At 39.2% G+C, this 13,743-nt stretch overlaps 1 protein-coding gene across 1 annotated transcript in view; it reads left to right on the forward strand.

The window, feature by feature from the left end:
• Nucleotides 1-9,759: 9,759 nt before the first annotated feature.
• Nucleotides 9,760-13,743, forward strand: part of skia (v-ski avian sarcoma viral oncogene homolog a) — a 138,959-nt gene continuing 134,975 nt past the window's right edge. The window contains exon 1 of the mRNA XM_056463852.1: nucleotides 9,760-11,087. Within this exon, the coding sequence (XP_056319827.1) occupies nucleotides 10,176-11,087 (912 nt within the window). The 5' untranslated portion in view covers nucleotides 9,760-10,175. The remainder of the gene's footprint in view (nucleotides 11,088-13,743) is intronic.

Below are 13,743 nucleotides of genomic sequence, written 5' to 3' on the forward strand. Positions count from 1 at the left end.
GGTGTAGAGGTTTAAGGATTACCAATGTGCTGAAAAAGATGTTTCATTTGGACGCCTAATTAAGACTTAAATAAGCACATTGGCAGTGGTGGAAAGAGTACCGACAAATCATACTATAGTTACCATTACTTTCCAAAAAATGTAGTGCGAGTAAAAGTATCTGTTGTAAATATTACTCAAAGTATGAGTAAAAAGTAGCCCTTTCAAAAGTACTCAAGAGTAGTAAGTAGTGAGTATTACGCTGTAAAAAAGCTGATGCATTGACATGTAATTTGTGGATGTGTGCAAACGTAACATTCTGTAGTGCATCTAGTCATTGCCCAGCAGGCACACAACTTCATAAGAAGTTATTATTATATTAGATTTAGGATGTGATGTCAAGTGATCAAAATTTAATGTTTAACCAGCATCTAAGGACAACATTAGTTTGATGTCCAATAACGACGTGAAATTACGTTGATATTTGGTTGATTTAAGTTTGCGATAGAAAGTGACCAAAATCCAACATCGAGCCAACATCTTAAACTATTTGACCAGTTGTCATATTGACATCAAATACCGGTACTGACATTTATTTTACAGGTATGGCAACCAAAATCCAACATCTGATAGACGTCATAGTGGTAATGTCCACACAACATCAAGCTGTAACATCATTAGATGTTGATATTTGGTTGACTTTAGGTTTGACATTAATGTCGGCCTGATGTTGGGCTCTGATGTCAACCCGATTTTCATTTCCAAACAAGATGCAACGTCCCCACGACGTTGGGGTACAACGTCAATCTGGCATCATGTTGACGTCTTGTACCTGCTGGGTGTTTAAGGACAATTTGGTCATCATACAGTCATCATCCTTCATCTTCTCATCAGTGATATACATCTAAACAGTCTCTGGGTCAATGCGTGTTAAGATTTTTCATCTTCTTGGACACTTTTAATGCTTTCAAACAGTTTGAAGGTAGTTCATCATGATGCGATTTACCTTCTATGTGCGATTTGATTGAACAGGAATCACAGGACTGATTTTTAAAAATCCCCATAGACCAGAAAAAATAAAGTAGTGACTGTTGGTTGAAGAAAAGTAGTGGAGTAAAAGTATCAATAGTGCACTAAAAATGTACTCAAGCTTAAAACTACTTAGTAAAATACAATTCCTGTGAAAAACTTCTCAATTACAGTAATTTGATTATTTGTAATTAGTTACTTTACACCACTGCACATTGAACACACTGGTTCAGACACTGCAAAACTGGAGAATGTTATGTTTGCTGGAGGATCCAGGGTATATTTGACTGAAGCATTTAAGAAAACAATTTTTGGATAAACTATTTATTTAAAGGGAAGCCCAGATAGCATATGCAGATAGCAGATAATGAATCTGGGCCACTTTAGGCAGTTATGCGGCACTGGTGGTATTCCTTCAGCCCAGAAAAATAAACGTGAGCCTGAAGTGGCCCACATGTACAATGGCAAAGGGGGGGCAAAGATTCAAATTCATAAATGGGCCATTTAAGGGAAAGATTTGGCACTTATGGCAAAATGTAATCTGATTGTGAGCCTAATGTGGCCCATGTGGAAATGATAAATTTGGCGCAAATGATGGAGGACAAATTTGGGCCACAGTTGGCAAAAATGTGGCATAGTCATTTAAGAGTAATCTGGGTCTAAACCTAAAGTGGCTCATATGTATAAGTGCTAACATGGCCCTGTTATCTTAAGACATATGTGTGCCACTTTTGGCAAACATTCGGTACAGTAAGCTTTGGCTATTGCAGCTGTGAGCCTATAGTGGCCCAGAGAAAATATGACAAATGTGGCCCAGTTATTTTAAAACATATGTGGGCCACATTTGGCAAATATTCAGCACAGTAAGCTCTGGCTAATGCAACCGTTAGCCTATAGTGGCCCAGAGAAGATATGGCAAATGTGGCCCAGTTATCTTAAAACATATGTGGGTCACATAGACTAAAGTCACCATCATGGAGAAAAGTGTTTGCTTTAGTTGGGCTCATAGCCCTGAACCTCTTAATATAAATTTTATTTTGGGCTGCTGTAACTATTAAGAACTTTGCTTGAAAAGTTTATTCATTACAGCAAACAAGCCAAGTAAAAAATAAATAAATAAAATTAAGTGAGGCACAACCTGTGATAAAATAATATAACTCATTGATGTTAACCAATGTTTAATCCATTACTAGAAGTAACGTAATAACATGCTTGCACATGCCACAGAATTATGAAGGTTTATAAGCTAAAAAAATTCTATGGTTCAACTTCTGCTCACAGAGACATCAATAATCAGCATATGAACCTCAACAATGTTGACAATAACCAAAATGAACAAAACTCACAAACATCACAAAAAGGATACTAAAAGTGACAAAATCAACAACGTCAACATAAACAGCAGAATCAATGAAAACAAATAATGAAAACTGTAGCATCAATAAGCTATATAATGTATTCATACTGCAATGCATGCTGGGATTTTTGTACATTGCCACACCCAGCAAGTGTAAGGTGTAGGCCAGATCTGGCAGAACTGTGGCCCAGAATAGGGTCAGTTCTAGATCATTTGGTTGAATTCTGGCTAATATATGGTATTGCTTTGGCTTATTTGTGGCCCAGATCTGACAAACAGGAGCGGACCACCCTAGAGCCATCATTCCATTCAGTATGTGGTCCAGATGTAAGTGTAAGGTGTAGGCCAGATCTGGGCCAGAATAAAAGCATACTGTGGCCCAGAATAGGGTCAGATCTGGTTCATTTGGTTGAATTCTGGCTAATATGTGATATTGCTATGGCTTAATTGTGGCCCAGATCTGGCAAACAGGAGTGGACTGCCCAAGTGCCATCATTCCATGGGGTATGTGGGCCGGATGTAAGTGTCTGGTGTGGGCCGGATTTGAGCCACATGAATTTTGGGAGTGTATATATTTGCATCACTAGTGTCACCAAACTAATTGTCAAAATGAATAACTGTTTTCAAACAGGTTTCCCATTCTCAGTTCCAGACTTTTGTCATTGCTCAACTAAACCAGTAGTTGCATCTCAAGTCAAAAGTGAAAAATAAATTCAATTCAATTAAAAACATTTAATTCTACAAAATGATGAGTTCATTCATTCATTACTCAAAATTGAATAATCAAAATGATCAGTTGTTTTTGCTTTTATTTTTTTAATGAAGTTGGTGTAAATTCAATTTTACATTCTATATTAATTGCACAGAACTATCATATTTTACAGTTGCTACTTACTAGCTTTTTTAAATGCATGTTTTTATTGATTTTATTGGCATTCATTATGTTTCATAAAAATATGTCATTTCTAGTTATTTCGAAGTGGAGAAATTATCACATACTCAGAGACCAAATATAGCAGTGTATTTGTGTGCTTTTTATTCATTCATTCATTTTCTTTTCAGCTTAGTCCCTTTATTAATCAGGGGTCGCCACAGCGGAATGAACCGCCAATTTATGCATATATGTTTTAAACAGCGGATGCCCTTCTAGCTGCAACCCATCACTGGGAAACACCCACAAACTCTTATTCACGCACATACACTACGGACAATTTAGCTTACCCAATTCACCTATAGTGCATGTCTTTGGACTTGTGGGGGAAACCGGAGCACCTGGAGGAAACCCACGCGAACACGGGAGAACATGCAAACTCCACACAGAAATGCCAACTTACCCAACTGAGGTTCAAACCAGTGACCTTGCTGTGAGGCGACAGCACTACGCCGTGCTGTCGTGTTTTTTGGGGTTTTTTTTATGGGTATTATTTAGCCTTTATTTTATAAGACAGTGTAGTGAAGATAAGAAAACATGGGGGGCAGAGAGAGGGGAAGCATAGGCAAAAGATCTCGAGCAGGGAAAGAAAATCTGGTTGCCTTGAGCACATCAGTGCTATATGTCAGTGCACTAACAAGGCTATTGGCACCGACAGGCTAATTTTTTCAGTATATACCTGTTAAATTATTTAGCAAATTAATTGAATTGTGATTCATGAAAGTGTCCACTAAATGTGCACGTCAGAATCTTGCACAATCTTTCATCAGGGTACTTCTCTCCTGTCCTACACTGTAAATTAATACTGTAAAAAAAAATCACAATTTACTGTCTAATTTACAGTAACTTACTGGCAATTTTGGCTTGTAAATTTACAGTCAGACTGGCAACCACAAATTCAAGTGATTCAGACAGATGATTAACTGATTCAAATGGTCCAGTGACAGTCAGAGCGAGTCTATAGTTAATGATCCACTGAATCAAATGATCCAATCAGAGCACATTCTAGATATAAAACTGTTTGCGTAGATTTTTTTGTTTCTACATGTTTTTTTTCATAATTGAAATTTTTTTGCAGTCTGCTCAGAGATGAAAATGGTACTATTTCAAAATTTTGAAGCCCATATAATAAATGGTTCATCGTTCTTGTCATCTTTAGATTCATCAGTTTCATTTTATGTTGTCACACACGCTACAGCAAGAAAGTCGCTGGTTTGAGCCTCGGCTGGGTCAGTTGGCATTTTTGTGTAGAGTTTGCATGTTCTCCTCCTGTTCGTGTGGGTTTCCTCCGGGAGCTCCGGTTTCCAGAGACATGCGCTATAGGTGAGTTAGGTAAGCTAAATTGTCTGTAGTGTATGTGATTGAATGAGTGTGTATAGGTGTTTCCCAGTGATGGGGTTGCAGCTGGAAGGGCATGCGCTGCGTAAAACATATGCTGGATAAGTTGGTGGTTCATTCTGCTGTGGCAACCCCTGATTAATAAAGGGACTAAGGCGAAAAGAAAAGAAAATGAATGAATGAACATGCTGGTGTCATTGCCTAAATTTTTACACCAGCCACATCAACAAACACAGCATTTTGCACTGTTTTGAAAGCACTACTAAGTCACATTAGTTTTGTTTAATCAACATGCAGTTTGATATCTAAAATTGTAATTCATACCAAATTAGGAAGAAGCCTCTTCAATTTCTAGGCATCACCTTTAAGTCACTGTTCACAAAATGAGTCCGACAGAGATCTTCTCAGCCAGTATCTGTTACCAAACCTCTACCCCTACTGATCTGCCAGTATGTAACCGGAGGAGTTGTGTCTCCTCCAGGGAGAGATGTGGGCACGACCTCGCACCAGAATGATTACCCCGCAGGTCTGCCCTTTCTCAAAAAGGTCACGGCTGTGACGGCTTTGACTTGTCAGACAGCTGGCACAGGTTGCACTGGTAATGCTGAGAAGGAGAGACTTAATGCCCACCACTAATCCAAGTGTTTACAAAACATCAGCATATCACTGCATACAATTCTGCTGAATAAATGGCATTGCTGCAGCACTCATCTTCCATTTCTTCTTATCTGAACCTACCAGATATATGTTGATCCTGTTTTGTGTAGAAGGTGGTGGTGGTGTAGCTTGGGCAGAGAAAACTGGCTGTCAACAAATAAATCTCTCTTAATGCGTGCTCGGAACGGTTCATAACCTTTTAATGGCAACCAGATCAAATATTATTTTTCACACCTCTTTGTTCATTTTTTGCCAGAGAACTGACTTTAAATAGATTAAATAAATGAATTAGCAAGTCACTGATTCACCAATTCCTACACTACGAAAGCAAACATTCGTAATGTGTCTGCCGTTTAAATTGCCACTGCATAAATTTAAATGGGTAATTTGACTCTTGTGGATCGTAATTACTGCAGACATGTCATAACGCCTACACAAAAGACAACCAATCTGAATGCTTTAGCATTTTAGGGCTCTGGCTCTTGCAAAGCTGTTGTTATAGTCACGAAATGGTGTTTTATTATTATTGTTATTATTCATATGCTATTTTCAGCTGTTTAAATAAAGCTTGGTCTGACAATAACCAGTCTGTTTTTTGCTAATAGCCAACAAAGGAATTTTAATCAAGGACAGAAAAGTCTAAACTTCCAATAAGAAAATTAAAATAAAATAAACAATTTCAAAAAGACTTTTGGTCAGCAGTTTGTGTTCACACCAGCCATCTGAATACACTTCCATATATGTGCACAAAGGTGAGAGACAGCATACACTTAATGATCATATTTTGGTCAAACTCGCGGGGCTTTTCCAAAAACCATGACGCAAATGCAACTAAAACTTTTGGATGAAGGAATCTAAGGCACCGTTACAGAGAATTCCCTTCTCTCATCACATTATCACCAAGCTGCAATGCCATATTACAGAAAACAAAGAGCTGGTAACACATTTAGCTTATGGTCGATGCGAATAAAGGAGATTTATACCATCTAATTTGGATGAACAGTAGATATGCTTTTCCAGCAAAACATGTAATATCAGACTGCTTTACTTTTACATTGAAGGCTGATATAAGTGTGTTATGGGTCATTATCACTATATAGTGCATTTGAGATTTTTCATTTAACCACATTGTTGTTGTATTAATTAAACCTTGACCTGTAAGAAATGAATGTTGGTCAAGCTCCTGCACTTTATATAAATAATCTGCAAGCAGAAAAACAGTAAATTAACTTTAAATTGTGTTAACCCAGTCATGGACAAATTTAAAGTAGTATAAGTGTATTTTCATTGCAGTGTGATTATAAAATGTATATTTTCTGAAACGAAATGTCTCCCTTTACCAACCAAACTTTTTAGATCATGAAAAAAGTCTATTTATAATATTGAATTAATGGACAAAACATTTATTTACCAATAAAATATGCAATCGTTGCACATTCTTTTCAAAATATAACCCAAGATCTAAAATATTTTGTCAAATTTTATTGGTTAATTAAGAAATCACACAAGATGTCTTATAAATAATTTGTTAATTTTCATAAAAGTTGAACATGACAGTGGAAAACAAGATGACAGGGTGGACACTGGCATGTATTTTTATTTCAAACAGTCAATGAGCTCCATTATATGGACTTTAAAAGAATATCCTTTATATAGACTGAGGCACATATTGCTAAAAGGTTTGTATTGTCCACTCATATACTGCATCTACTAGGGTAGTATGTGTGTCTGTATACGTGTTGTAACATAAACACATTAACTAATTAACTAATTAAAAAAATTATAATAAATAAATAAAGTGTCAATAACAATGCATAAGTTCACGCTGTCAAGGAAGAATTTGTGACAGGGTGGACAATCACAGGGAGGACATTTTTGGCTAAAGATTTTATTTAACACATTTATTTAACACAGGCTGTACCTGCAGCTGGCAAAATGTTTCCTTATTCAAGCTCTTTGTACACAGTTCAAAATCTATATTTTTAATTTCTGATTTTTTTATATATTAATTAATATTTCACTATGACAGGATGGACATGTTAAACTTGACAACAATCAGTTTCAAACACAATATGAGGAAAAATAGGAAACATAAGTGTAGATAGTTACTGTGTGCACAGCAGGTGTTTTAACCTCCTGAAGAATCCCATAATGGGCATGGGGATGCCAATGAGTACATCAGAGGCTTTCTTAAAGGGGCATTTACCACATCATGACAGGGTAGACAGCAATTTCAAGGACACATGCAAAATGATTAATAATATCATAAAAACTAAATAAAAGTGATCAAAATGACTTGTTTTATCAAATAACTTGTTAAAGACGATAAGAATATTTCAAATTGTTTTAATTTTATCTAATTTACCTACTTTATTTAGGCTCAATGAAGTTGGCTGAGCAGTGTGTGAGACATGGCAAAATCACATCCTTTCAAAAACATGTTTCAAAACACTTATAATTCTACCTGGATGTGTGTAGGTTTACCCAACCATATTAAAACATTGAAATATTTTGCATCATATTCATAAAGGACTGATTCAATCTTGTGGGACATCAAATGCACTTTATAGTGATAATGACCCCTATATATGTTTGACCTGAGCCTTAATATCGTATATTTCGGAGACGTTTTCCTCATGGTTGGCGGTTTGGTGAACTGATGCAATGCATCAAGGCCATTTGTCCCATTGTAATCCACCTGCAGTAACGCACCAGCAGGGCTAGAGGGCACTACTGCAACAGATTACATTGACCTCGTGTTTACTGTTGTACTCAATCTAAAGAGAATTAATAATAAATCGCTGGCATATGAACAGCACTGTAGTGTCAGAGGAAATGTGCATGAAATGAGTCCCATAACCATCTACAGACAGACATAACAGTCATGCATATACTGATTCAAACCTTAAGAGATGAATATTTATATAGGTCACAGAAAGGCAGTGCTGGATGTCAGTGTGGCGTAAACCCATGACTGAATAATGCTTTATTTAATTAAAAGTGAAAAGAATGATAGTGTAGTGCATATTAGCTTAAATAATAGCTGTGATTGACCTAGTGATAGTATTGGCAAAACAGCTGTTTTGTCATATCATGCAAAGGTTGTGAAATAATAGGCCATGGGCCATGTGTGTGTTTAGTAGTTATGTAGCTCCAGGACTTTCCCAGTTCAGTCTGTTGTACTCATTTTGAGTCTAGAAGTCTCAGGAAAACCAAAGCTTACAAACTCAGACCGCAGCCAGTTTAAATTAGGGCGTCTGTTAGTTTCAGACTCCACCCATCAACCCACTGATTCAACATATACTACCCTGCCTGCCTGCAAAACGCTCTTATTTCCTCCTCTCTGAGATTTCATTGACAGTCTACTAATGTACACTTTTACCAACCATCTGGAGTGTAATTGCAGCCATGATTATTTTTTATGAGTAATAACAACCTGCAGTGATAAGTGGCTTTTCTGAACACTTTGACTTTAATTAATAATGAAGAAAGAAATAGTTGTAATTGAAATAACAGAAATGAATGTTTAAGTAAAATCCATATGGGGAAATTATATATTTTTGTATTATTTTCATTTATACAATGATGTATTATACAATTATTAATTCATTAATTTTCTTGTCGGCTTAGTCCCTTTATTAATCTAGGGTCGCCACAGCGGAATGAACCGCCTATTATACAATTAATTTATTATATTATTTTTATAATTATGTAACAATTCTAATGATTAATGTGTTATTTTACTTTTATTATTCAAGTAAAAAGTGAAAAATTATTATTAGTAGCCTCTTTAGAGCAATTAATGTCAAGTTTTATAACATTGTTATTACATTATCACATTATATTGCTCAACATTACAATAGATGTTATAACACTGTTAATATATTTGATAAATGTAATACAATAGCAATGCAGAAACGTTTTTCTTTCTTTCTTGTATTCTTTATTTACTTCACCTTTTTTTCTGTATAATCTATTTTAAGATGATATAGTTTGAGTAAAATATACATTAAACAAAGCTTTGTTCAATAAATTAAAGAAGTAACAAATAGTAGTGTATAAATAATTGCAGTGCTATAATTAAAAAGTAAGAAATATTTCGGCTAAATCCTAAATAAAATAAAAAATAAAGTTGATGATAACTATCCAAAAATAAGACAATACTGTAACAGTAAATTGTTTACAAAAAACTGTGTTAAGTACAGTGACTGCCTCTCTACAGCAGTGGGGAGTGAAGGCTGGTTCTTGGAAGAGCCACAGTCTGCGGAGTCAGTCACATTCTTGGCTAGGATTCAATGACTGAGCCAGACACACACAAACACTGAGAGAGGGAGAGAGAGGGAGAGAGAGGGAGAGAGAGAGAGAGAGAGAAGAGAGAGAGAGAGAGAGAGAGAGAGAGAGAGAGAGAGAGAGAGAGAGAGAGAGAGAGAGAGAGAGAGAGAGAGAGAGAGACTCTGCTGCTCACTGACTCACTCATACTGAACTGCAGGGGCAGAGGAGCGGAGGCGACGCGCCGTGTCCGGCTGCAGCGATCTCTACTCGCAGGCAAAAACACGGATTTAAAGTTCGCGGATTGTGTATTTGACTCGTGAAATTGACGTGGGACAAGTTCGGCCTTCCCGTGGGATAGTTTTGCTGCAACTTGCGCGCTTTTGCTCGTGTTACACTTGAGTTTTCTGTCTGTGGATATGGACAGAAGAGAGCCCGCTGCAGGGGAAGAAGACGCGCCGGTGGAAACCTTCGTCTGAGCGGGGATTTGATGAAGCCCTGTGGGCCTTCTTGTGCTTGTTTTCACAGACTTGGATTTAGAGACGCAAAACCAGGACCTTTGAGTCACATTTCTTGCCCGACGCTCGGTTTTAACGACAACGCGCTGCGCGAAACATGGAAACAGTAGCGCGACAGAGTTTCCAGCCTCACCCGGGACTGCAACAAACTCTCAAACAGTTTCACCTGAGCTCCATGATCTCCCTCGGAGGACCGGCCGCGTTCTCGGCCAGGTGGCAACACGACTTGCTCTTCAAGAAGGACGGTAAAGACATCCCGGAGCCTGTGCTGCACCTCCCCCCGATGCAGCCTCCTCCGGTGATGCCCGGACCGCTCTTCATCCCGTCCGACCGCTCAACCGAGAGGTGCGAGACGGTACTGGAGGGCGAGACTATCTCGTGCTTCGTGGTGGGCGGCGAGAAGCGCCTGTGCCTGCCGCAGATCCTCAACACGGTGCTGCGGGATTTCTCGCTCCAGCAGATCAACTCTGTGTGCGACGACCTGCACATCTACTGCTCGCGCTGTACCGCCGACCAGCTGGAGATCCTGAAGGTAATGGGCATCCTGCCGTTCGCCGCGCCGTCCTGCGGGCTCATCACCAAGACGGACGCGGAGCGGCTTTGCAACGCGCTCATCTACGGGGGCACGTACCCGCCGCACTCCAAGAAGGAGCTGTACGGCTCTATCGAGCTGGAACTCACCGAGAAGAGCTTCAAGATCTACCACGAGTGCTTCGGGAAGTGTAAGGGTCTGCTGGTCCCGGAGCTCTACACGAGTCCCAACGCGCCCTGCATCCAGTGCATGGACTGCAGGCTCATGTACCCGACCCATAAATTCGTGGTGCACAGTCACAAATCGCTGGAGAACAGGACTTGCCATTGGGGCTTTGACTCGGCCAACTGGAGGGCGTATGTTCTCCTGAGTCCGGATTACACGGGGAAAGAGGAGAAAGCGCGTCTGGAGCAACTCCTGGATGATATGAAGGAGAAATTTGATTTCTCCAATAAATACAAGCGGAAAGCATCACAGGTGAGTCGCTTTGTTGCGTCTTATGCTACATCCTCTCTTCTAGCACAGGGTAAACTTTTTTGGTAGTCTCCTGCAAGTGTCAGAGGTCCATGACAAGCAGTTTTACTTTAACTTTTTAAAGTAAGCCAGTGACCACCATCTTTTCCAGTTGTATAAATAACTTTTCATTAGATCCTTCACCCTATGAAATTAGTTTGCCGTATCAAGTAATTCATTTCATTCTATAAAGTTTATTGGATTTGGTGTTTCCATAAGGATCTTTTAAAATAGTGAAAACCATTCTTTAAATTGTACACTTTTCTTACACTAAGAAAAAAAAAACATTCATTTTGAAGTGTGTAATTGTGCTTAATTCTATGCTGCTCATATTGGTTATATTTTTTTGCACCTGTGCACTATTCACTTCCAACTATAGCATTTCCTTTTCCAAACTATGTTTTCCATTTGTTACTGACACTATTTAATGCTATTCATCATGTATTGTTATTCATTTTGCTTTACTAGAAATCATTGTGCTTGTATGTGTCAATTTTCTGAACTAATTGGATCATATTTTAGTCATATTAGGAACTAGTGTTCACGTTATTACTAAACATTCTTAATCTTACTTGTAGGGTTGTATATTACACTAAACCATGCAGCTATTCTGACTAGTCATTGCATCAAATAAGGAAGCAATTGAAACTTTAAGGACTGGCTTTCAGTGAATGTAACCATATTCTATGTAGTGGCTTTTAGATAACTCACTAGTATTAGTAAACAAAAATAGATATTGTGACAATGGCTTGCCATATATTCATTCGCCTTCAGATGAATGCTTGGAAAGCAGCCAGAAGTGTCAGTACTTTGGTGACACAAACTTCAGTCTCGACAGTAAGTAGTTCTTTGGCAGATGTACAGTGCAGTTCTTATAGGGACAGTCCCCTCGGCACAACCTGAGGTTAAGTGCTATTGCAATGTTCCTGAATCATCTCTGCCAGTATTCAAACCAACAATCTCAATGTTGGCAGACAAGATCTTTTAACCGCTAAGCCGTACCACCAGGGTGAAATTTGTATGTCTAAGGTTTTGCGTTGGCATATTCCAAGCAGTGTCAGCTTCCCTCCTTAGATGAGTGCTTGGAAATGAGCCAGGAGTGTCAGTTCTTTGGTGACCCAGTCTTCAGGCTCCAGAGACTATCATGATATTGGTTTCCCAGTCCAAATGTTACAACCCGATATCCAGGAGGTGGGAGGGGATGGTGAGATGTGGATTCTGCAGTCAGACATCGGGATACAGTGGCCGTCACAGTGGCCTAAGTGTATTGCAATGAAATATTTAGTTTGACCAAGAAAAAAAAGAAAGAAAAGAAATCACAGAAAGCATGTTTGCATACTGCATATAATTGACCAATGACTAACCCTCAGTGCCGTGACCTCTGTCCCTTTGGCCTTTACTGTAGATACAGTGCTGAGTGTGTAAACAAACAATCATTTAGAGCCATTAAAGGCCAGGGCGCTTGTAGTCTTCATCTCTCTCTCTTTCGGTCTGTCTAGTGCTTGTTTTTATCATCTCGTTCCTCCATCTGTCTCTCTCGAGCCCAGCATGACTTCCACATGTCCCACAGCAACGGCGTCATGTTATGGTAATTCAGAAATGGGTCGTTTAGCTATCACAGGTACTTGACAGTGGATGTGTTTTTAATGACTGAGCCATTGAGGGTTTAATCACAAGGCTGCTGAGGGGGGAAACGCTCCTAAGTTTGCTCCTTAAATATGCAACACAAAGTTCATTTCTGGATATTTTTGGCAGGAACAATGCGATTAAGCAGTCTCAGGCTGATTGTTTTATGTTTATCTGCTTTGGGTTGTCTCCGGTCTCGGGTTACTCGCATGTGTGGTGGCTCTTTTTACCCCTGGGGCTCGAATGCTTGACTCTTGCAGCAGACAGGGTTCTGTTTGTGAGGCAGAGGATTAGAGGAAAAGTTTTTTAGTAGTGTGCCCCCCCACTCCAATACACACACAAACAGTCAGTGAATGGCAGGCCTGGTCATTTGCATGAACTGTTTCCCCTGAATGGAGCTGATGATGCAGGGATTGGAGTATTGTGGTGGAAACGGAATATGAACCAACAAAGAGGTGCATTCACCAACATCTCCTCCCTCCCATCTCTCTGTGATCAGCCCTCCATCACCTTCCCCCACCATGCAGCTCTCTCCCAGTTACTTTTTGCTTGTATAAATTGAGCAAACCAAACTCTTCGGTGTGTTTGCACACATTTCCCGTTTTCTGTCTGTTTTTCGCGTTGACGTTGTGCGTCATAAGTGCTTGGCCGATTGAATGGGTCCTTACAGTGAATGACGCTGCCTCGTTAACATCGAGCTGTTTCCCCCGGTCTCGAGTGAGACCAAAATGTCCCGGAGCTCTCTGCATTATCACATTATCAGACCCCCCACAGCAGGCTTTTATTCCTCTCAAGAGCTTTCCTGCCTCTCACCACACACAAGAGGGAACACTCTCAAACCGTCTGAAATCGGAAGTGGAATATATCTGTATATCCATCTAGAGAGAGGGAGATTTGGTGTATTTTTACATGCGCCGGACCGCCTGGTCACTCCTTTGCCAGGAAGAGTCAGAGATTTGATATTGATGACTTCATAATGGCCTCCACACAATTT

The sequence above is a fragment of the Danio aesculapii genome, chromosome 8, assembly GCF_903798145.1.
Source record: "Danio aesculapii chromosome 8, fDanAes4.1, whole genome shotgun sequence".
Classification (NCBI taxonomy): domain Eukaryota; kingdom Metazoa; phylum Chordata; class Actinopteri; order Cypriniformes; family Danionidae; genus Danio; species Danio aesculapii.